Source organism: Scyliorhinus torazame, chromosome 13, assembly GCF_047496885.1.
Source record: "Scyliorhinus torazame isolate Kashiwa2021f chromosome 13, sScyTor2.1, whole genome shotgun sequence".
Classification (NCBI taxonomy): domain Eukaryota; kingdom Metazoa; phylum Chordata; class Chondrichthyes; order Carcharhiniformes; family Scyliorhinidae; genus Scyliorhinus; species Scyliorhinus torazame.
The window spans coordinates 35,680,204-35,705,008 of record NC_092719.1 but is presented as its reverse complement, the minus strand read 5'-3'; the positions used below and the strand labels follow the sequence as shown (position 1 = coordinate 35,705,008).

The 24,805-nt window shown below is 48.7% G+C and overlaps 1 protein-coding gene across 1 annotated transcript in view; it reads right to left on the bottom strand.

Annotated features, from left to right (window-relative positions):
* The window catches only part of ccdc146 (coiled-coil domain containing 146), a 176,333-nt gene that overhangs the window by 65,542 nt on the left and 85,986 nt on the right, over window positions 1-24,805 (bottom strand). Inside the window, 2 exon segments of the mRNA XM_072471338.1 lie at window positions 2,643-2,716; window positions 13,965-14,141. Of these exon segments, the coding sequence (XP_072327439.1) occupies window positions 2,643-2,716; window positions 13,965-14,141 (251 nt within the window).

Here is a 24,805-nt window from a genome sequence, read left to right as displayed (position 1 = left end):
AGATGCAGGCGTACCTGCTCTCTTTCAAGGAATGGACACGTGGAGCGGCAAGGCAAGTATTATAGCTATAAAGCTTCCCACTACCCGTGTCCAGACTGCTCTCTAGCTTCCAGACAGGGACCCTTTTCTGAGGGGGTGGTTCTGTCTGCAGGAGGGGGGTCTGTGGAGGAGGTTCCTTTAGGTAGGGGGTCCTGTGAAAGGTCCCTCTATTATATGAGTCCCTGTGAGGTGTCCCTGAGGGTCCCCTATTACAGGGTCCCTGGGGTCCCCGATTGCAGGGCCCCTGGGAGGGGCCATTACATGGGTCCATGTGGGGGGTCCCCCTTTTACAAGAGATCCTGTGGGGGCCTCCCTTATTACAAGGGTCCCTAGGGGGATCTCCCTATTACAGGAGTCCCTGGGGTGGGTCTCCCTATTACATGGGTCTGAGGGCAGGTCACCACCGTACTTGGGGGTGACACCCAGGCAATTCGTGGGTGGGGGGGGGGGTTGCTGTGTGGAGATGGGGGGAGTTTGGGGCCGATTTGCTGTGGGGGTGGGGTCGGGGCTGATTTGTGGTGCTAGGAGGGGGAAGGTTGCGGGCCACGGGACCTTGTTATCGGGCCTCCTGCTCAAGATGGCGGCCCGATAAGGGGATTTTTGTATTCCACGCCATGCACATTCAACATGTAGTTGAGCTAAATGCCGATTCGGGGGAACCATAGATTTAAGCCAGGGAAGTGGGGTGGAATTTTTCAGAGATGGGAGGAGAAAGGAATTAGGACACTAAAAGGTTTGTTTCTTGGGGGTCGTTTTGTGGGATTGAAGGAGCTGGGAGCGAAGTATGGGCTGGAGCAGGGGGAAATATTTAGATACATGCAGGTTCGGGACTTTGCCAGAAAGGAGATACAGAGCTTCCTGAGGAGCCGACCTCCACATTGCTGGAGGAGGTGCTGACGGCCGGGGGACTGGAGAAGGGGGTAGTATGAAGAAGGAGAAGGCGCCGCTGGATGGGATCAAGGCAAAGTGGGAGGAAGAGTTGGGAGAGGGTATGGAGGAGGGGTTCAGGTGTGAGGTGCTCCGGAGGGTGAATGGCTCCACCTCGTGTGTGAGGTTGGGGCTGATACAACTGAAGATGGTGTATAGAGCACACCTCACGAGGGCGAGGATGAGCTGGCGCTTTGAGGGGGTAGAAGATGTATGTGAACGTTGCGGGGTGGGGGGCGCAAACCACATTCATATGTTTTGGTCCTGTCAAAACTGGAGGATTACTGTAAGGAGGTGTTTAGGGTAATCTCTAAAGTGGTACTGCGCTGTAAAGTCTATGTCTATGGTGCACGTGAAACTGGACCCGGGCCCTCGGGAGGCATAATCGGGGTGTCGGACCAGCCGGGGTTGGAAACGGGCACGGAGGCAGATGTTGTAGCCTTCACCTCGTTGATCGCCCGAAGGCAGATCCTGTTAGGGTGGAAATCAACCTCTCCACCCTGTGCCCTGGCGTGGCGGGGGGACCTGCTGAAATTCTTGACACTTGAAAAGGTCAAATTTGAACTGACAGGAAGGATGGAGGGATTCTACAACTCATGGGCGTTATTCATTATGCGCTTTTGAGAATTGGATCACACCGAACATTAGAGGGGTTGGGGCTGGGAGGGCTGGGGGGAGGGGGACTGTATGTGTTAATGGTGGCTATGGGTGATTCCTGATTCCTCTTTGTCATTTGTTTATGTTAATATGCGGGCTAATGTTTGGGGGTTTGGTGGGAGGATGGGATCGTTGTTATTGATATGGGGATTGACATTACATTCGTTACTGATTATTGTTTATTGTTGGGTGTAAATTTGGGAGAAAATGCGAAAAAGGAGAATAAAAATATTTTTTTAAAAAGACATGTAGTTGAGCTTCTAGCTCAGTTTTCACTCTGGTTGTTGCTGCTATATAAAAGACTGTTTCAGCAACTATTTCACAAGAAAGCACATACTTAAAGATGATTGGCTGCTTTTGGAGGAAAAATCTTTTTGTCTGGCAAAAATCATGGGGACAAGAAACAGAGTCCATCAGGAAGTGTTTGGAGCCCTTAACTGAATCCTTTGATGATTAGAATCGCTTGATGTAATGGCTGCTACCCTGTTTGGCATTTAGGGCTCAGCAAATGGGTACAGTGGCGCACTGCTTATATTTTTGGACGAGTAATCCAGAGGACTAGAATCACCTCTGAAGCATTGAACAATCACGTTCTCAGAACAAGTACTGTGATCAGTTGATAAATAAAGCTAGTGCATTAAAAACCCATCTGCTTCGCTAATGTCCTTTAGGAAGGGAAATCTGCGAACCTTGCCTCGACTGGCCTCCATGTGACGCCAGACCCACACAGACTTAACTGCCCTCTGAAAACAGGGAAATTAGGGCTGGGCAACAAATGCTGGCCCACATGTGAAAGAATATAAAACATGGAAAATCATTTTCTTTGCAACAGAAAATGTTTCAAAATATTAGCAACGTAGGCTGATTGCAACATTCAAAACCGTCAGCAAGCACCAAACCCCAGTTCCCAGAAAACAAGCATGATTCATGCGGTCAATGCTATTGTCATGCAATGTAGTTTATCATCAGTAAAATGTAAGTTGTAACCATTTGCTTTAAATTTTCCGAAGAAAACGTACTTTCTTTTGCGGTTCAATTTCTGTATATCTTTGGCCAGCTGACCAGGAACAGTGTGCAATTGGACCAGGTCGAGCTATCGACAGAGAAAAAAAACATTCAAAAGTTGTTACTTATTGGAAAACAGTTTAGATGTGATTTGTGCAGATAACTGAAATACTGTGGTTAGAAGAACACTGTGCATCACTACTGACCAATGGATAAACCATGGGCGGAATCTTATGGCCCTTTCCACTGGTGGGATTTTCCAGAGCCTGACGAGGTCAATGGACTTTTCAATGACTCGTCATTTTTAAGACCTCGCTGCAATAGGCCATAAAATTCCACCCTATGTTCTTTTAGAATACTGCCTTGCTTGGAGAGGAAGAATTGGTCATAATATATAACTGGCTTGGATTAACTTCAACTGGTCTATTATTATTAATGCAAGAATGGAAGGAACAGTTTTAACCAATGGCAGGTGGATAGTAAAAATCAGCAGAAAGTCCACTTCTGCAGTCTTCGATTTTACTTGCTCCTCTGCTGGTGGGAAACATAACTGAAATCGAGGCAGAAATCGAGGAGACCATTCTTTAAATGTGTAGATCAGGCTCCAGCTGTCAATGTAACAATGGGACTGAGCAAGGGTGGCTGTGGCTTTCCCTGCAGGTCAACATGTGCCTGGCAGAAGAAGCTCAAAGACAAAAGTTTTTAAAATGTTATTTTTTTTACTTTGTATGGAGCAGAGATGAGCAATATCCCACAAGGAAAGTTTATGCTCTTCCTGACCTGGGCATTTGCACACCCTATTGCAAGGCCACCCTGCAACTTGCAACTTACCCAGGTACCATTCCTTCAGTCCAAAGCAGCAGACATCTGCTCGCCAACACTGTGCTCCAACCTACCAGCCAGCTAGTGCTTCTTGCTAGATTTTGGTGGACACTCATTTAGAGCATGCAGATGAAGCTCAGAAGTTACAATTGTCCTGGCCTCACTTTCCCAATGTCAATACATTTTTGTGCCCACCTTCATCCCATCCAGTTAGTTCCCGTATTGAGTAAATATTAAGGTTGAAATCTTTATCAGGGCTGAATTCTGCCTTTTAAATTCATTATTTATTTTGAAATGATACAAGGACGAACAATGCAATGCTTTGTGCCATACTCATAGAATCCCCACTGCAGAAGGAGGCTATTCGACCCATCGAGTCTGCACCGACCTCTGAAAGAGCACCCTATCTAGACACCCCCTCCCCCACCCTATCCCCGTAACCTAGTAGCCCCACCAAATCTTTTGGACACTGAGGGGCAATTTATCATGGCCAATTCATCTAACTTGTACATCTTTGGACTGTGGGAGGAAACCAGAGCACCCAGAGGAAACCCACAGAGACACAGGGTGAACTCCACACAGACAGTCACCCAAGTATGGAATTGAACCCGTGTCCTTGGCGCTGTGAGGCAGCAGTGCTAGCCACTGTGCCGCCCATGTCATGAATGCTTATTCAAAATGCGACATAGCCCCTCCCAATTTTTCACAGTGTCCGCAGACTGCTTGGGGATAAAGGGTCCCACTCAAATGTGGCTCATGATACCAATGGGTGATCACAGCTCTAGGGACCCGGGTTCGATTCTTGGCTTGGGTCACTGTCTGTGTGGAGTCTGCACGTTCTCCCCGTGTTTGCGTGGGTTTCCTCCGGGTGGTCCCTCCCACAAATGCCGAAATATTCGCTTGTTCGGTGAACTGGACATTCTGAATTCTCCCTCAGTGTACCTGAATAGGCGCCAGAGTATGGTGACAAGGGATTTTTCACAATGACTTCATTGCAGTGTTAGACACTAATAAAGATTATTATCATTAAGGCTGGAATTGAACCCGGGTCCCTGGTGCTGTGAGACAGTAGTGCTAACCACTGTGCCACCGTGCCACCTTATAATTCTATAAGACGTTTGCGGATCAGATGGCCCCATTGGTGCTGGGGATGTTTAACGACTCATTGGCGTGGGGATCTCTCCTGGATTCGCTGGGGCACAAGAGCATCTCCCTCTTTCTGAAGAAGGACAAAGACCCCACAGAGTGTGAATCGTACTGCCCAATTTCTTTACTCATTGTGGATGCAAAACCTTTGGCCAAGAACTTGGCGTTGAGGTTGGAATCTTGTTTCCAAGAGGTAGTGGGGGAAGACCCCAGATGGGATTTGTGAAGGGTAGAAAGCTGTCGGCTAATGTGAGGCGGTTACTTAACGTGGTTCTCACACTGGCATTGGGGCCAGATTTGTACGTAATCGTATCGCTGGATGCAGTAAAGGCGTTCGACAGGGTTGAAGGAGCTATAGAACATACAGTGCAGAAGGAGGCCATTCGGCCCATCGAGTCTGCACCGACCCACTTAAGCCCTCACTTCCACCCTATCCCCATAACCCAACAACTCCTAACCTTTTTGGCCACTCAGGGCAATTTATCATGGCCAATCCACCTAACCTGCACATCTTTGGACTGTGGGAGGAAACCGGAGCACCTGGAGGAAACCCACGCAGACACGGGGAGAACGTGTAGACTCCGCACAGACAGTGACCCAGCTGTCTGCGTCACTCATATCTATGTTTGCAGGGCTAGAGAAGTTTAGGATCACATACATCAAGTGTCTATGCCCCATTTATGGGACACTGAGGCCGAGGGCTTAATTTTACTGGACCCTAGCTGGCAGACTAGGAGGCTGGTAAAATGCTGGTAAGCTACATTGGGATTGGAGGCAGGTAACTAATTTAAATAATTAAGGGTCTTTTAAGAGGCCATTTTGAAGAGCCGTCAGTATTTGCCAGTGGTGGAGCAGTCCTCGTCATGTGGGAAGGTCACCAGCTATACGACAGCTGCCCTGCAGCTTCCCGGGAGTGTAGCGGAGCAAGGCTCTGAAGGATACCGCTGCTACCTTGAAGAAGTCTTCATTCCCTGCTGTATGTTAACAGCGAGTCTTTATTAACAACTCATAACTATACATGTACAGTAGAGTACAGGTATGGAGCTGACTTCATGCTAGGTCTCAACACATCTCTTTCTTTTGCAAACATTTTATTAAGGCATTTATGATTTCACAGCAGCAATTATAAATGTAAACATAACTCAGTAAATAACAACCCCCCCCCCCCCCCCCCCCCCCCGCCCCCCAACCAACAACCATACCCAGCCAACATGGCTTACACACACAGATCCCCAGTCCCTCCTCCTCCACTCGCTGGTCTCACCTAAACTAAACTAAACTATCTCCCACTACTCCCCTCATTCCGTACCACTCCCCCCCCCTTATTGTATCAGCTAACAATTTAATTTTCCCCAAAGAAGTCGACATATGGCTGCCACCTCCGGATGAACCCTAATGTTGATCCACTTAGGCAAACTTGATTTTCTCAAGCCTGAGAAACCCAGCCATGTCGCTAACCCATACCCCCGACTTAGGGGGCTCCGGGTCCCTCTATGCCAATAAGATCCATCTCCGGGCTACCAAGGCGGCAAAGGCCAAAACGTCAGCCTCTCTCGCCCCCTGGACTCCCAGGTCTTCCGACACTCCAAAAATCGCCACCTCTGGTCTCGGCACCACCCTTATCTTTAAAACCATGGACGTGACATTGGCAAATCCCTGCCAGAATCCCCTAAGCTTTGGACATGCTCAAAACATGTGGACATGGTTTGCGGGCCCTCCCGCACACCGCCCACACCTGTCCTCTACCCCTTCAAAAAACCTGCTCATCCGGGCCATCATGTGTGCCCGGTGAACCACCTTAAATTGTATCAGGCTAAGCCTGGCACATGATGAGGATGTGTTGACTCTACTCAGAGCATCCTCCCACAGCCCCGCCTCTAGCTCCTTATCCAGCTCATCTTCCCACTTATGCTTTACCTCCATATCCGAGTTCCCTCCCACTCCATGAGCTCTTTATAAATTTCCGAGACCTTCTCCTCCCGCAATCCCGTCTTCGAAACTACCTTATCCTATATCCCCTAGGCCGGTAGGAGAGGAAAGGTCGAAACCTGCCTCCATGCAAAGTCCCTCACCTGCAGATAACGAAACCCATTCCCTCCTGGCTGTTCAAACTCCTCTAAATCCTCCAAACATGGAAAGCTCCCATCAATAAACAGGTCCTCCAGCCTCTCAATCCCTGCTCTCTGTCCCCTCCGAATCCCCCCATCCAGCCTCCCTCCACTCCCATGTGCTTCTGCCAGTGCCCCCAAACCCTCAGAGCTGCTACCACCGGGCTTGTGGAGCACCAGGCTGGCAGAGGTGCCATTACCAATGCCCCTAAACGTGTGCCCCTACACGATGCCGCCTCTACCCGCTCCCATACCGACCCCTCCCCCACTACCCACTTCCTAATTATAGCTATATTTGCCGCCCAGTAATAATTCCTAAAATTCGGTAAGGCCAGCACCCGCCCTCAACTCCACTCCAACAGCACCTTCCTTACTCATGGGGTTTTACCCGCCCATACAAACCCAGAGATCACCGCATTGACCCTCTTTAAAAAAAAGCTTTTGGGATAAAAACAGGGAGACACTGGAAAATAAACAAAAATCTCGAGAGAAACATCATCTTTACGGTCTGTACCCTCCCTGCCAGTGACAACGGGAGCCTGTCCCACCTCCGAAAGTCCTCCTTCATTTGCTCAACCAACCGGGCCAGATTTAATTTATGTAACCGCTCCCATCCTCGTGCCACCTAAATTCCCAAGTATTGAAAACTCCCTCCCACCACTTTAAACAGCATCTCCCCACCCTCCTCTCCTGCCCCCTCGCTTGGATCACAAAGACCTCACTTTTCCCCATATTCAATTTGTACCCCGAGAACTAGCCAAATTCCCCTAGGAGTCTTTACACATCTCTGTCCAATGTCACATTAACCCAGCTCTGGGTCATGTTTCTTATTACATCACTGTGTGGGCGGTACTGTACTCAGTCCCACATTAACCCTGTATTTTCTAAACCTTTCTACTACACCTCCCCTTGTGTCTTTATCCCATGGGTATAGAGTTACCTTCATTTACTTCAAATCTTACATTGTTATTAGTATTATGCATTTACTTTATTGTTACAACCTTAATACTATTCCAAAAATGCTATACAGTATTAACATTACAAACATTCTCTTTTTAAAAAAAAAAATGTTTTATTGAAAAAACATTTCGTTCAAGATTTTTTCCCTTTACAGATCAAACATAACAGTAAAGAAAGTTTAACAATAAACAAATGGCTAATCAACATGGTAATCTAATCGTTTAACATAAACTAAAACTTCCACCCCCCCTCCCCCCTGGGTTGCTGCTGCTGGTCATCTGTCTTCCCTCTAACCTTCCCCTAGGTAGTCGAGGAATGGCTGCCACCGCCTGGTGAACCCTTGAGCCGATCTTCTCAGGGCAAACTTTATCCGCTCCAGTTTTATGAACCCCGTCATATCGTTTACCCAGGCCTCCAGTCCAGGGGGTTTCGCCTCCTTCCACATGAGTAGAATCCTACGCCGGGCTACTAGGGACGCAAAGGCCACAACGTCGGCCTCTTTCGCCTCCTGCACTCCCGGCTCATCCGCAACTCCAAATAGAGCTAGCCCCCAGCCTGGTTTGACCCGGGCCTTCACCACCTTGGAAATCACTCCCGTCACTCTCTTCCAATACCCCTCCAGTGCCGGGCACGACCAAAACATATGTGCGTGGTTTGCCGGGCTTCCGCCGCACCTCTCACACTTGTCCTCCACTCCAAAGAACCTGCTCAGTCTTTCTCCCGTTATGTGTGCTCTATGTAGCACCTTGAATTGAATCAGGCTAAGCCTGGCGCACGAGGAAGAGGAATTTACCCTGCTTAGGGCATCAGCCCACATGCCCTCCTCTATCTCCTCCCCTAGCTCTTCTTCCCACTTTTCTTTTAATTCGCCCACCAACTCCTCCCCCTCTTCCCTCATCTCTCGGTATATCTCTGACACCTTGCCCTCTCTGACCCACACCCCCGAAAGCACTCTGTCCTGAATCCCCTGTACCGGGAGCAGCGGAAATTCCCTCACCTGTTGTCTTGTGAACGCCCTCACCTGCATATATCTAAGGAAGTTTCCCCGGGGCAACTTATACTTTTCCTCCAATGCTCCCAAGCTCGCAAACGTCCCATCTATAAATAAATCTCCCACCCTCCTAATTCCCAACTGGTGCCAGCTCTGAAATCCTCCATCCATTCTTCCTGGGGCAAACCTATGGTTGTTCCTGATTGGGGACCCCACCAGGGCTCCCCGCACACCTCTCTATCGCCTCCATTGTCCCCAGATATTCAATGTTGCCGCCACCACCGGATTCGTGGTAAAAACATTACAAACATTCTCACCAACTCTTCTCCCCTTTTCAAGTCCTGGACGTTAGAGGTTCAAGCACTGTGGAGGCATTGTAAACCTTCCCCATCTCATTTATCTTTTTCCCACATGGACCATGTTGAAACCTTGTGAGGCTGGGGAAGAGCATTTCTGTGGCAAGAAGAAGATTGAGTAGTATGCTCCCCTCATTTTCAATGTTGATGGTGCGAGACTGCTACCAAGTTCCAACATTATGGTTGTGGCGTGCTGGCTCGAAGTTGCTGTGTGTGCACAATGTTTGATGTGTCTACCTGTTGTACCATCATTCTAGTTGGTGGTGGAGGATTCACAGACTGTTGATGATTCTCTGGTATTACTTCCACTGAAGGTGGAGCAGGTTGGTCTGACCACTGGGGACTGGAATGATAATCGCGAAACATGTTCCACAAAAGAGAAGAGAGATTAAAGGTGAAGCCAGAGTCCGAATACTCTTTAGTGTTTGAGCACTCAAGACTCTACTGTTCTGGCTGGCTACCAACAGTGGTATTCTTGACATCTTCATTCATTTGGAGGAGATCCAGGGCTGCGCAGGAATCCCTTCTCAAAAGATGGAAAGACTGATTACGAATGGCATACATCAGCTCAAAGATTTGTTTGTTCTCATACTTCAATGATTCAAAGATCATGCTGATGACTGGAATCAGACTCCCTGCTCCATAAAGAGGAGTGTCGCTGTTGGAGACTAGAGGCCTTGGAGCCATGGTTCCTCACCTGACAAAATTGCGACACGACCACTTGTGTCTAATCACCCACGAAAAAAGGCTGCGTGTCTTCTGGTCTTGACCTTGGACTATCTATGGTTCTGGGGTTTTGACTTGCACAGTTTATCAAGTGTCACTGTCTGTTGCAATGGAAGCATTGGGCTGTATTCGCAAGATACTCACATTGCAGCACTGGCAAGGTCACTCTGCTGGGCGTTCACAAATTGCTTTCCAGGATTTGATTGCCCCTGCACGTTTGTGACCTGATAAGCTGGACTGAGGATTGGTCTCCTCCCCATATTGTATTCTCACTCCTTAGGATGGTCACATTGCTCAGACAGTCTAAGTAGTTGGTTTGTCTTGTCTAGGTAAGATCACCTTTAGCCTGTAGGTGGTCAGAGAGTGAATTATCTGAGGCACTCACCAGGATTCTGTTGCCGATGAGCTCAGACTTTAAATTGCCACATTCACACCCATTTGCCATCCTGTAGAGATCATTTATGAAGGAATTGACAAGTTCCCCAGGCAGTTGGACTGCCTTATTAAATGTGGTTCTCTCCAATATTTTATTGGGTCTCAAGTTGAAATAAACGTCAAAAGAGTTTAAAACATCATCAAATTTGGGAGATGACTCATCTAGAACTTGCAGTATAATTATGTAATTTGCAATTGGTCCAATCGTGTGAAGAAGTATATTTACTTGTTTTGCTTCTGGTTTTTAAAATGTATATGCTCAGTAATGCTGTAACTTAAAAATGTTTTCCCCAAAGACTTCCATTCTGTGACTGGTCTGACCAATGGAGCTAGAAGTGTGGAACTGTGATACATTTTGACAATTTTAAAAGCATTGATTTGGCTTCAGGAGGTTACAGGCCTCCAATAAGGTGTTGCCTTTCACTGCCAATCAATGGATTTCCTACGTTTTGACGAGCTTCTCAAAATGGCAGCAGCACGTTTCAGGAAGAAGGCTCCCCAAAGGCTGCTTGGGTCAGCTGGCTGTCAACTAGATTTAATCAGAGGTGTAATGCTGTTAGTTTGGACACGTTGACAACAAAAATCACAGGCTTGCTGTCTCGGGAATCATTTGGTTGTGAAGTACCCAAGACTGGAGTAAATTAATTATTAATCTTTAGCTTTTTTCCCAAACTCGGAAACCATGGGCACGATTTAATGGAAAAGAAACATGGTCCCGTTTTGAACATGTTTATCGGTGTGTTTCCCGGCCCTTGCAGGAGGGAAAACAAGGCTTTTTGGCCTTGGTGAGGAATGCCTCACCTTGGCCACAATTAGACTCATTTTCTGCACTAACGAGCTCAGCTTGTCAGTGTAGGAAGAGATCTGGCACCCTGATCTCTGACCCCCCACCATAGTCTCTGGACTCCCCAATGCCCCAACTTACTAGTTAGGGGGTCCTTGAGCCCGCTGCACCCCACCTCATTAGGGCAGGGCACCCCTGGGTCTGATTCCCGGCACAGGCAAGATGCCATGGTGCTGGTACGCCTGGTTTACATGTTTGTGGAAACCAATGCGAAATTTCGCCCGGTCTGGGTCTTTGAGTCGAGGCCATTATGTCTCGCACCTTGTATAACTATGTCTTGAACATATTTCAGTGAATGTAACTGCTCACTTGAATATGTGAATCTGGATCCTGCCCTCGCAACCCCTTGTGAGATCTCAATAGACCTTGCGAGGCATAACGAGTTTCATAAATCTCGTGAGAGACCTCTCACAAGACTTACCAGCCTCAGGGCGCGACGAGGCCATTCGATTGTGCTCTACGTGTTGAGACTCGCAGTTGGGGATTGGAATTAGTGATAGGTTTGATTCAAACCGCGTTTCCGACTAAATTAATAAAAAGGGCTTCTGAGGACTGGTTAGCCTGGAAATTAAAATAATTTATCTCACCATGTAGGCTATGAACTCTTGTTGCTAACTTTTGGTTGGTTCAATTGGCTCTGTTTTATAACCTTTGCTCTAGAGTCGCCAGGTATCTTTATGATACCGCCACGAGGTTCAAGTTCAAGTAATGATCAATAACTCAATACACCAATCAGTAAGATTCAAATCAAAGCACATTTATTATACACAGTAAATCGCTACTCATGCATAAACTCTACTTTCCAAGCTATTTCTATCACTAACAGGCCAATACTTAGCTTCGGACTGGCCCACCAGGTCAGGGGAACAAATGGCCTTTCGTTCGGGTTCTGAGTCTGCGGGATTCAAAGCTGGTATGGACTGGTAGCTAGGAGCGTTTATCTCGTAGCGAGCGTTGACTTGAGACTTACGTTCTTTGGAGGCAGCTGGACAGGTCACTCTCAAGGGTTGCTTCGCGTTGCTGAGTGACCCTGTCAAGAAGGATGATTTGAACTTGGGGGCTTTACTTTATAGTCCCCAGGGGCTTCCCGCCTTTTGGGGCGGACCCCGTACCTGGTTTCAAGTGATTGGACTTCGTTCCAATCGCTTGGTTCGATTTCTCCTATACTGGAGCGGTTCCCTGATCGATGGGCGACCTTTAGGTGTCCGTTAACCTCTTTTGTGTTGGCTCCTGCTGGCGCCGAGGAGTCTGGCTTGGCCTTGTTTATCTCAAATGTTTTGACTGTTCCCGGGGATCACTCATTAGTATGTAGATGGTCGCTACATTATTATGCAGGTGGCTGCTTGTATCGATGCTGTCTGGGCTTTTGCAGAGTCTAATACACAGTAAACTTGCACCTGCTAGTTTCTGCCTGTGTTGGCTGAATTTCCCTTCAGACTTTGCTGTTCTCCATTTTATGTCAGGAATTGGCCAACCCAGGTGGCTACACTCTGCATGCTGCAGCTGGACTTCCAAGGGCAATTGAATGGAGATTTGTGCTGAAGTAAAACTTCGACCTTTTGGCTTCCAGGCTTTTCCTCTCTGGACTCGTGTCTCGTGAATTTTCTCAGCGTTACAATTTACAATTGACAAGGATTTCATGGTTATTATTAGACTTTTCATTTCAATTTTTTTTATTGAATTCAAATTTCACCACCTGCTAGGGTGGGATTTGAACCCGGGTCCCCAGAGTATTACCCTGGTCTCTAGATTACTAGCCCAATGACAACACCACTACACTATTGTCTTCCCTGGTTTGCCTTCCTGTCCCCCACAGAGAAAAAACATTTCGGACTCCCGTATGAGGGGGATTCAAAATAGAGGTGCCCTCTCATTCGCCTTGCATCCTCTTTTTTTTTTAAATATGTTTTTATTAAGAATTTTTCAACAATATTTTCCATCTTACAAACAAACCCCCCCCCCCCGTAACAAAGAAAAGGAAGAGAACTCGCGTGGCAAGATATGAACATGGCAAGTCAATAAGATACAGAACTTTGTACATTGGATTCATCCCGTACATGTCGGTTTCCAGATCATTCATGTGTTTTCTTGCTCAAATGCCCCCCCAAAGGACCCCCCCCCCACGAAAGATTGCCTTGCACCCTCAATGGTGACCACCTCTCTTAGTGGTACTGCAGGGCTGGTGGCCGTCTGTTGTGTTTGCACATGGACAGTCAGCCTGCCATCTTCAATTAAAAAGCCACCTCAGGAAATATTGCTATGGCAGTCCTATTCAAGGGTGAGGCCCAAGATCCTGATATCGAGTCTTGCCCCCGCAACCCAAAGATGTGCAGGGTAGGTGGATTGGCCATGCTAAATTGCCCCTTAATTGGATTTTTTTTAAAAAAAATCCTGATGTCAAGACATATACCCATTTCCAAGAAAATCCTGGCCCTTGTGCAGGGTATTTCATAATGTGGTCCTAAAGTCCTGTGGCATTGACAGTCCATGCATCTGGTGTGCAGAAGACATCAAGGCCCCTGCAAATATTAAGACACTTGGAGATCTGAACATTGCCTCACAAACACCCACCACATCCTTTTAAGAAGGCTTTTCTCATCATTACAGTGGACTCATTTGTTTGGACTTTGAAAATTGCTACATCTGTTTCCAATTATTTAACTCTTTGTTTGATATTAAGCTGTCTAACTGTTTGCAGAAGCACGCTCACTGAGAGCTCCTTAAAGTTCAAACCTATTTTCTAGCCCTGCCTGTTTCAAAGGGATATTTTGTGACATGTATAAATATAATAAAAACATTTTCAATATTTTTCTAACAACCAAGAGGTTTAATATAGCAATATACATGTATAAGGCAAATGGTTATCATCATTCTGAAGCGTAACACATATAATCCAAAACTGGCAAGAAATATGTATTTGGTAAAAGAGCAGGTTGAGGTTTTCTTACCTTCAGGTGTTCTTCATCCTCTAGCTTCTTTTCCAGTTCTATTTGCATATTTTTCACATCGTCCATTTTGTTTTCCACCTCTTCTTTTGTTGTTTTAATTTCACGTTTCCTCTGTGTAATCTCTTTACTTAGTTCAATACAACTTTCTCTCAATGCTTTTGTCTTCCTTTCAAAGTCCTGCAAAAGACAAACCAAAACCAAGTCAAAAAAGTAAAACATAGCTCTAGGAATAAAATATGTCTTTAATGCAATTAAAAGTTTTTACAAACCATTAATGATATAGATATTGATTACTGATATTTATTGATTACCAGCAGATACTTGCCTCTATTAGATGTCAGGAATCATGGATCTTTCAATGTTATTGCTAAGCGGACTTCCGGGTGCGGCAATGACCAGCTAGGTCGCACGTTTCGGCAGCTCCCGGTGGAACGGACTTTTGGGCTCTTGATAGGAGCCCCAACGGCAATTTTAACGGCAAAAAACACTGTGCGGTAAACCAGAAGGGAATCTCCCCTGGACACGGATGGAAAAAAGAGAGGAAAGTGGCCAGATTGCGGTGGATCCTCTAGAGCAGCGGCCAGGAAGGCAGGCACAAAGCAAGATGGCGTCGGAAGGAGGCAGTTTAATATGGGGCCCTGACCAACAAGAGTTCCTGCGGCGTTGCGTGGAAGAACTCAAAAAGGAGATGAAGAAGGAGCTGTTGGCCCCGATATTACAAGCGATTGAGGGGCTAAAGGAGGAGCAAAAGACCCAGGAACAGGAGCTTCGGGTCGTGAAGGCAAAGGATGCTGAGAATGAGGACGACATACAGGGCCTGGTGGGGAAAACGGAGATGCACGAGGCACAACACAAAAGGTGTGTGGAAAGGCTGGAGGTGCTGGAGAATAATGCGAGGAGGAAGAATTTAAGGATTCTTGGTCTTCCCGAAGGTGTAGCAGGGGCGGACGTCGGGGCATATGTGAGCACGATGCTGCACTCGTTAATGGGATCGGAGGCCCCGATGGGTCCGCTGGAGGTGGAGGGAGCCTATCGAGTTATGGCGCGAAGACCAAGGGCTGGAGAAATTCCTCGAGCCATAGTGGTGAGATTTCTCCGACATAAGGACAGAGAGATGGTCCTCAGATGGGCAAAGAAAACTCGGAGTAGTAGGTGGGAGAACGCGGTGATCCGCGTATATCAAGATTGGAGTGCGGAGGTGGCGAGAAGGAGGGCAAGCTTTAATCGGGCCAAGGCGGTGCTGCACAAACGGAAGATTAAATTTGGAATGCTGCAACCGGCAAGACTGTGGGTCACACATCAAGGGAAACACCACTACTTCGAAACGGCAGATGAGGCGTGGACATTTATTGTCGAGGAGAAACTGGAGTGAGCGGGCCATAAAAAGAACATTTGGGACAAAGTGGGGGGGTGAATATGTGGGATGAAGGGGGGGAAAAGAGGGAAGAGATGACTTCCCAAGTTGTTAATCCTGCGACCCTGTAACTTTTCTCTCTTCCCCATGTCGTGGAGGAGGGGGGGAGGGAGGATGAGGAGCTGAGGGCGCCGGCCATTGGGGGCGGGGCCAAAAGGGAAGCGCGGGCTTTGTTCTCGCGCTATGGTAATCACGGCGGGAACAGGGAAGCAGGAAGGAGGGGGCCTCGCAATGTGTGAGCCGAGGTCACGGGGGGAAGCTGTGGTCGGCCAGAGTTTGCTGACTTCTGGGAGCAACATGGGGGGTGCAATTACGCTAGTTTGGGATCTAGCGGGGGGGGGGGTTCACTGGGTTGCTGCTGCTGGGGAGAAGGGGGAGCTGGTATGTGGGGGGGGGGGGGGTGGTCGGGGTGGGGGGGTGCCGCTTGGGGGAGGTACGGCTACGTGGGAACCGGGTGAGGAGCTGGATTGAAAAAGGAGATGGCTAGTCGTCAAGGGGGAGGGGTAAAGAGCCCCCCAACCCGGTTGATCACGTGGAATGTGAGAGGGCTGAATGGGCCGATTAAGAGGGCACGGGTACTCGCACACCTCAAGAAACTTAAGGCAGATGTGGTTATGCTTCAGGAGACGCATCTGAAGCTGATAGACCAGGTCAGACTACGCAAAGGATGGGTGGGGCAGGTGTTTCATTCGGGGCTAGATGCAAAAAACAGGGGGGTGGCCATACTAGTGGGGAAGCGGGTAATGTTTGAGGCAAAGACTATAGTGGCGGATAGTGGGAGCAGATACGTGATGGTGAGTGGCAAATTGCAAGGGGAGGCGGTGGTATTAGTGAACGTGTATGCCCCGAACTGGGATGATGCCAACTTTATGAGGCGGATGTTAGGACGAATCCCGGACCTAGAAGTGGGGAAGTTGGTAATGGGTGGAGATTTTAATACGGTGCTGGACCCAGGGCTGGACAGATCGAGGTCCAGGACCGGAAGGAGGCCGGCTGCAGCTAGGGTGCTTAAGAACTTTATGGAGCAGATGGGAGGAGTAGACCCCTGGAGATTTAGTAGACCTAGGAGTAAGGAGTTTTCATTTTTCTCCTATGTCCACAAAGTTTATTCACAAATAGATTTTTTTGTTTTGGGAAGGGCACTGATCCCAAAGGTGACGGGGACGGAGTACACGGCTATAGCCATTTCGGATCATGCTCCACATTGGGTGGACCTGGAGATAGGGGAAGAAAAACAACAACGTCCACCCTGGAGAATGGACATGGGATTATTGGCAGATGAGGGGGTGTGCTTAAGGGTGAGGGGGTGTATTGAAAGGTACTTGGAACTCAATGATAATGGGGAGGTACAGGTGGGAGTGGTCTGGGAGGCGCTGAAGGCAGTGGTTAGAGGGGAGCTGATATCTATTAGGGCACATAAAGGAAAGCAGGAGGGTAGGGAAAGGGAGCGGTTGTTGAAAGAACTTCTGAGGGTGGACAGACAATATGCGGAGGCACCGGAGGAGGGACTGTGCAGGGAAAGGCAAAGGCTACATGTAGAATTTGACTTGTTGACTACGGGTAATGCAGAGGCACAATGGAGGAAGGCACAGGGTGTACAGTACGAATACGGGGAGAAGGTGAGCAGGTTGCTGGCCCACCAACTGAGGAAAAGGGGAGCAGCGAGGGAGATGGGGGGGTGAGAGATGAGGAGGGAGAGATGGAGCAAGGAGCGGAGAGAGTGAATGGAGTGTTCAAGGCATTTTACGAAAGATTATATGAAGCTCAGCCCCCGGATGGGAAGGAGAGAATGATGTGCTTTCTGGATCAGCTGGAATTTCCTAAGGTGGAGGAGCAGGAGAGGGTGGGACTGGGAGCACAGATTGAGACGGAGGAAGTGGTGAAAGGGATTGGGAGCATGCAGGCGGGGAAGGCCCCGGGACCAGACGGATTCCCAGTTGAATTCTAAAGGAAATATATGGACTTGCTGGCCCCGCTACTGATGAGAACCTTGAATGAGGCGAGGGAAAGGGGGCAGCTGCCCCCGACTATGTCAGAGGCAACGATATCGCTCCTCCTAAAGAAGGAAAAAGACCAGCTGCAATGCGGGTCCTACAGGCCCATTTCCCTCCTGAATGTGGACGCTAAGATTCTGGCCAAGGTAATGGCAATGAGGATAGAGGATTGTGTCCCGGGGGTGGTTCATGAGGACCAAACTGGGTTTGTGAAGGGGAGACAGCTGAATACAAATATACGGAGGCTGCTAGGGGTAATGATGATGCCCCCACCAGAGGGGGAAGCGGAGATAGTGGTGGCGATGGATGTCGAGAAAGCATTTGATAGAGTGGAGTGGGATTATTTGTGGGAGGTGCTGAGGAGATTTGGTTTTGGGGATGGGTATATCAGGTGGGTACAGTTGCTGTATAGGGCCCCGATGGCGAGCGTGGTCACAAATGGACGGGGGTCTGACTATTTTCGGCTCCATAGAGGGACGAGGCAGGGATGTCCTCTGTCCCCGTTATTGTTTGCACTGGCGATTGAACCCCTGGCCATAGCATTGAGGGGTTCCAGGAAGTGGAGGACAGTACTCAGGGGGGGAGAAGAACACCGGGTATCTCTGTATGTGGATGATTTGTTGCTATATGTGGCGGACCCGGCGGAGGGGATGCCAGACATAATGCGGATACTTGGGGAGTTTGGGGATTTTTCAGGGTATAAACTGAACATGGGGAAAAGTGAGTTGTTTGTGGTGCATCCAGGGGAGCAGAACAGAGAGATAGAGGATTTACCGTTGAGGAAGGTAACAAGGGACTTCCGGTACTTGGGGATCCAGATAGCCAAGAATTGGGGTACATTACACAGGCTTAATTTAACGCGGTTGGTGGAACAGATGGAGGAGGACTTTAAGAGATGGGACATGGTGTCCCTGTCATTGGCAGGTAGGGTGCAGGCGGTTAAAATGGTGGTCCTCCCGAGATTCCTTTTTGTGTTTCGGTGCCTCCCGGTGTGCTCACGAAGGCTTTTTTCAAAGAATCGAGAAGAGTATTATGAGTTTTGTGTGGGCTGGGAAGACCCCGAGAGTGAGGAGGGGATTCTTGCAGCGTAGTAGGGACAGGGGGGGGCTGGCACTATCGAGCCTAAGTGAGTACTACTGGGCCGCCAATGTTTCAATGGTGTGTAAGTGGATGGGAGAAGGGGAGGGAGCGGCGTGGAAGAGATTGGAGAGGGCGTCCTGCAGGGGGACTAGCCTATAAGCAATGGTGACGGCACCGTTGCCGTTCTCACCAAAGAAATACACCACAAGCTCGGTGGTGGTGGCTACATTGAAAATTTGGGGGCAGTGGAGACGGCATAGGGGAAGGACGGGAGCTTCGGTGCAGTCCCCGATCAGAAACAATCATAGGTTCGTTCCAGGGAGAATGGATGGGGGATTTGGAGCATGGCAAAGAGCTGGGGTAGTACAACTGAGAGATCTGTTTGTAGATGGGACGTTTGCGAGTCTGGGAGCGCTGATGGAAAAATATGGGTTGCCCCAAGGGAATGCATTTCGGTACATGCAATTGAGGGCTTTTGCGAGGCAACAGGTGAGGGAATTCCCGCAGCTCCCGACGCAGGAGGTGCAGGATAGAGTGATCTCAGAGACATGGGTGGGGGACGGTAAGGTGTCGGACATATACAGGGAAGTGAGGGACGAGGGGGAGATCATGGTAGATGAGCTGAAAGGGAAATGGGAAGAAGAACTGGGGGAGGAGATTGAGGAGGGGCTGTGGGTTGATGCCCTATGTAGGGTAAACTCATCGTCCTCGTGTGCCAGGCTAAGCCTGATACAATTTAAGGTGTTACACAGGGCGCATATGATTGGAGCACGGCTTAGTAAATTTTTTGGGGTAGAGGATAGGTGTGCAAGATGCTCGAGAGGCCCAGCGAATCACACCCACATGTTCTGGTCATGCCCGGCACTACAGGGGTTCTGGGTGGGGGTGGCAAAGGTGCTTTCGAAGGTAGTGGGGGTCCGGGTCGAACCGAGCTGGGGGTTGGCTATATTTGGGGTTGCAGAAGAGCCGGGAGTGCAGGAGGCGAGAGAGGCTGACGTGTTGGCCTTTGTGTCCCTAGTAGCCCGGCGCAGGATATTGTTAATGTGGAAGGAAGCCAAACCCCCGGGTGTGGAGACCTGGATAAACGACATGGCAGGGTTCATAAAGTTAGAACGGATTAAGTTCGTGTTAAGGGGTTCGGCTCAGGGGTTCACCAGGCGGTGGCAACCGTTCGTCGATTACCTCACAGAAAGATAGAGGGAATGGAAAAGAAGTAGACAACAGCAGCAGCCCGGGGGGGAGGGGGGGAAGGGGGGGGGGGGGGGGGGGGGGAGGGAGGAATCGAACGTACTCTCAGAGATGTTATTGTATATGTATAATATGTATAGGTATTTGCTATAGGTAATTGTATATTGGATTGTTGGATTGTATTTTTGAAGAGTATTTATTTTGGACAAGGCAGTTGCCATTCAGTTTTGTTTTTGTTTATATATTATTTATTTATTTGTTTAAAACTGGCCACTGTTATTTATATTGCTTTATTGTTGTGTAAAAGAAACACTACGTACTGTTATGTTTGGCCAAAAATCTTGAATAAAATATATTTTTAAAAAAAAATGTTTTATTGCTAAGCAGCAAAGATTCACTGCAATAATGTGAAAACTACTGTAGTCCCGTGCTTCTACGCCACATCTTAAGATATAATATTTGCTTTATCCATTTGACTCAGTTCAACCTAACACATAATTGGCACTCAAGTTTCTGACAACATGTAGGAATTTCTCATCAAGAAGACCTATTTGTGTCCCTTAGAATTATGCTATGTCTGAGGGCTGGACTTTCCTCAGGTACACAAAGAAGATTACGATACTAAATTACTGGTGGGATATTTTCTTTGTACTGCATTGAAATTACTAACAGTGATGAGCACAGACAGTCTTTCTGGGGTACTTCCACTTTTCTATCAGTAGTTCCATTTGACTTTGTCTCCTGTTACCTTGGCCTGGGCTAGATATGGAAATAAAGAAACTGAATATTAGTAACTGAGCAGAGCTTGATAACTTGATGGAATGGAATTGGTTGAGTAACATCACGATCACCCTACTGTCTAAATCTATCTCCATGCATTTCAAGTTAGTAAGTAGGTGCAGCAAGCAATTCGGAAGGCAAATTGGATTCTGGCCTTCATTGAAAAGCAGATTGGAGAACAAGAATAAGTAAGTCTTAGAAGTAAGTACAGCGAAGGTTCACTAGATTGGTTTTGGAGATGAGAGGGGTTTCTTATAATGAGAGGCTGAGTAAATTGGGCCTATTATCTTTGGAGCTCAGAAGAATGAGAGGTGATCTCATTGGAACATACAGGGAGGGATTCTCGCAGCCTGGGGCTGGGCCGAAGAATCCCCGAAACCGGGCCATGCCGCCCAGACGCCGGCACGTGATTCTCCACGGGCACCAGCACGTTTGGCAAGGCGCCGGTCACTCTACGTGGCCGGGCCGTCGATTCTCTGGCCCGGATGGGCCAAGCGACCGCTCTAAAATGGCAGAGTCCCGCCGGCGCTGTCGACACCTGGTCGCAGCCGGCGGGAACTCTGCGCGCAGGGTCGGGGGGGGGGGGGCGGCCTGTGGGGATGGGAGGGGGGCTCCGACCCTGCGGGGGGGCCTCCGATGGGGCCTGGCCGCGATCGGGGCCCACCGATCGGCAGGTCGGCCTCTTGCTCCCTGGGCCTATTTTCTTATGCGCGGGCCCCTGAACTCCCATGCCATGTTGCGTCAGGGCCGGCGCGTTGAGGGAGGCCACCACGCATGCACGGGTTGGCGCCGGCGCCACTGCGCATGTCCTCGTTGACGCCGGCGCCACTGCGCATGCGCGGATCCCGCGTCGCACAGTTCGCGACAAGATGGGAGGCTGGAGAGGTGTGAACTGCTCCAGCGCCTTGCTGGCCCTCTGTAGGGGCCAGAATCGGTACTCCCAGCGTCGTGAAACGTGATGGCGTTTCCGATGGCGTGGACACTCTGCCGCCGAATGGGAGAATCCCGCCGACAGGATTCAGAAGGTACTTGAGATGGTAAACATTTAGACGTTGTTTCCTCTGACTGGGGAATCTAGTACACTGTAGCTAGTCTCAAGACAAGAGATCGATCATTTCGGACTGAGATAAGGAGAAACTTATTCCCTCAAAGGTCTGTGAAACTTTAGAATTCTCTAGCCCAGAGGGTTGTGGATGTACTATATTTGAGTATGTTTAAGGTTAAGATAGAGAGACCTGGGTCTCTCAAAGAAATCGAGGTATATGGGGAGCAGACAGGTAAGTAGAGTTGAGGCAGAAGTACAGCTACGATCATATTGATGGGTGGAGCAGGCTCAAGGGGATGTATGGTATACTCTTGTTCCTGAGGAGGCCACGGTAGCACAGTGGTTAAAACTGTTGCTTCACAGCGCCAGGGTCCGAGGTTCGATTCCCAGCTTGGGTCACGATCTGTGTGGAGTCTGCACATTCTCCCAGTGTCTGCATGGGTTTCGTCTGAGCACTCTGGCTTCCTCCCACAAGTCCCGAAAGATGTGCTGTTAGGTGAATTGGACATTCGAAGTTCTCCCTCAGTGACCCGAACAGGCGCCGGAGTGTTGCGACTAGAGGCTTTTCACAGTAACTTCATTGCAGTGTTGATGTTTGATTTGATTTGATTTATTGTCACATGTACCGAAGTACAGTGGAAAGTATTTTCCTGCGGCCGAGGAAACGTACACAGTACGTACATAGTAGACAAGAAGAATAATCAACAGAGACCATTGACAAATGGTACATTGACAAACAGTGATTGGTTACAGTGCAGAACAAGGGGCCAAACAAAGCAAATACACGAGCAAGAGCCACATAGGGCACCGTGAATAGTGTTCTTACAGGGAACAGATCAGTCCGAGGGGAAGTCGTTGAGGAGTCTTGTAGCTGTGGGGAAAGAAGCTGTTCCATGTCTGGATGTGGGGGGTCTTCAGACTTCTGTACCTTCTGCCTGATGAAAGGGTCTGGAAGAAGGCAACGCCTGGGTGGGAGGGGTCTCTGATAATGCCGTCTGCCTTCCTGAGGCAGCGGGAGGTGTATACAGAATCAATGTGGGGGTGGCAAGCTTGTGTGATGCGTTGGGCTGAGTTCACCACACTCTGCAGTTTCTTGCGATCTTGGACCGAGCAGTTCCCATACCAGGCTGTAATGCAGCCGGATAGGATGCTCTCTGTCACACATCTGTAAAGGTTTGTGGGAGTTGATGCAGACATGCCAAATTTATTTCGCTTCCGTAGGAAGTAGAGACGCTGTTGGGATTTCTTGACTGTTGCATCAACCTGAGTGGACCAGGCAGACAATTGGTGATGGTGACCCGCAGGATCTTAAAGCTATCGACCATCTCCACTTCAGAGCGATTGATGCAGACGGGAGTGTGTGTCGTGCTACATTTCCTGAAGTTGATGATCAGATCCTTGGTTTTTCCGACATTTAGAAATAGGTTGTTTTCGGTACATCATGCAACCAAGTGATTTATCTCCCTCCTGTAGCCTGATTTGTTGTTGTTTGAGATGTGGCCCACCACAGTCGTATCATCCGCAATCTTATAGATTGAGTTGGAGTTAAATCTTGCCACACAGTCATGTGTGTATAGGGAGTATAGTAGAAGACTAAGCACACATCCTTGCGAGGCCCGGTGTTGAGGACTATTGTGGAGGAGGTGCTGTTGCCTATCCTGACAGAGGCGGTCTGTTGGTGAGGAAGTCAACGATCCAGCTGCACAGGGAGGGGTCAAGTCCAAGATTGCAGAGTTTGGTTATTAGTCTTGAGCAGTTTTACATAGGTGTCCTTGTTTGTCGAGGTGTTCGAGTGTTGATTATGGAGCCAGGGAGATAGCATCTGCTGTGGACCGGTTGCGGTGAGAAGCAAACGGCAGTGGATCGAGACCGTCTGAGGGGCTGGCATTGATCCGTCTCATGACTAGCCGCTTGAAGCATTTCATGATAACAGACGTCAGGGCCACCGGTCGGTAGTCGTTGAGGCAGGCTACCTTGTTCTTCTTTGGTACTGGTATTATGGTGGTCTTCTTGAAGGAGGTGGGGACCTCAGAGCGGAGGAGTGAGGTGTTGAACATATCTGCGAATACACTCGGCAGCTGGTCTACACAGGCTCTGAGTACTTGTGACACTAATAAAGATTATTATTGTACACTTCTAAGCTATATTTTACCGACTCTCAAGAGTATTTAAATTATATTTAAATGATCAATGATAAGAATTTTAAACTCTACTCTCTCTTCTCAACACATTAGTACTGACTGACTCAGTATAATTTATGTATCATGTGAATTGGCAGTGATCTGTGTACTGTATTTCTGCACTGGCAATTGTTTTACATAAAAAAATAATTAGTGAGCTACTGACAATTATTCCTTTACTAAGAAATGTTTACAAAAAGCTGCTGTCAGTTTAAATATTACTTCTACGTGATTTCTGCCTAACATTTGGCAGTATGTGCTCTTCCACAGTGCAGTAATACTGAACTTTCAACTGGACCATCAGGAAAAAAAACCTTCTGTTTGAAACCCTTTGTTTAATCACAAACAGACATAATGGGCAGGTTTCTCCGGTCTCCGATGCCAAAATCGCGATCGGTGGTCGGCCGGAGAATCCACGTTGGTGCCGAAATCGGGCGCAGAGCTGCTTTTGCAATGCACTGCCCCCTACAAAACGGTGTACTCTAGGAGTACACCACACGCCGTATGGCTGACCTCAGGACGTTACCTGAAGCCCTCCCCATGCTCCGCCTTCGACCGGCCGAGTTCCCGACAGCGTGGGTCTCTCATCCTATTTTGTTTCGGTAACTCGCCGTGGTGGCTGCGGACTGAGTCCAGCACTGCCACAGTCAGGGGAGGGCCAATCTGCAGGCAGGGGGGGCTTTGATAGGGGCTGGGAGCACTGGTGGGGGGTGGTCGTGGATGGAGAGCCTGACCAAAGGGGGGGCACTATTTGGCAGGCTGGGTCCGCGCGCAGCCGGCGCCATGTTGCACGACATGGCCGCTGCAGGCCGCCGTAATGCGCAAGCACGGCCACGGACCCGGCAATTCTCCAGCCGGATCGGCAGCTAGAGCCGGGTGCTCTATGCTGCGTGCCTGCTAGCCCCCCACCAGACTGAAGATCGGTGGCCGTTTTGCGCCGATTTTTCACTCGTCAAATGCCACCGTTCCCACACCGGCGACAGGACATAGTCTCCAAATCGGAGAATCCAGCCCATTGTACATGTTTCTATTGGCAATGGGCTTGGTTATTGCGTGACTATCTTTCTGTATTATTTTAATACATTTACACCATAAGATATAGCTCAGAATGCCTATACATGCTTCAGGACAATAAGGCAGCTGAGAGGCAAATATAATAC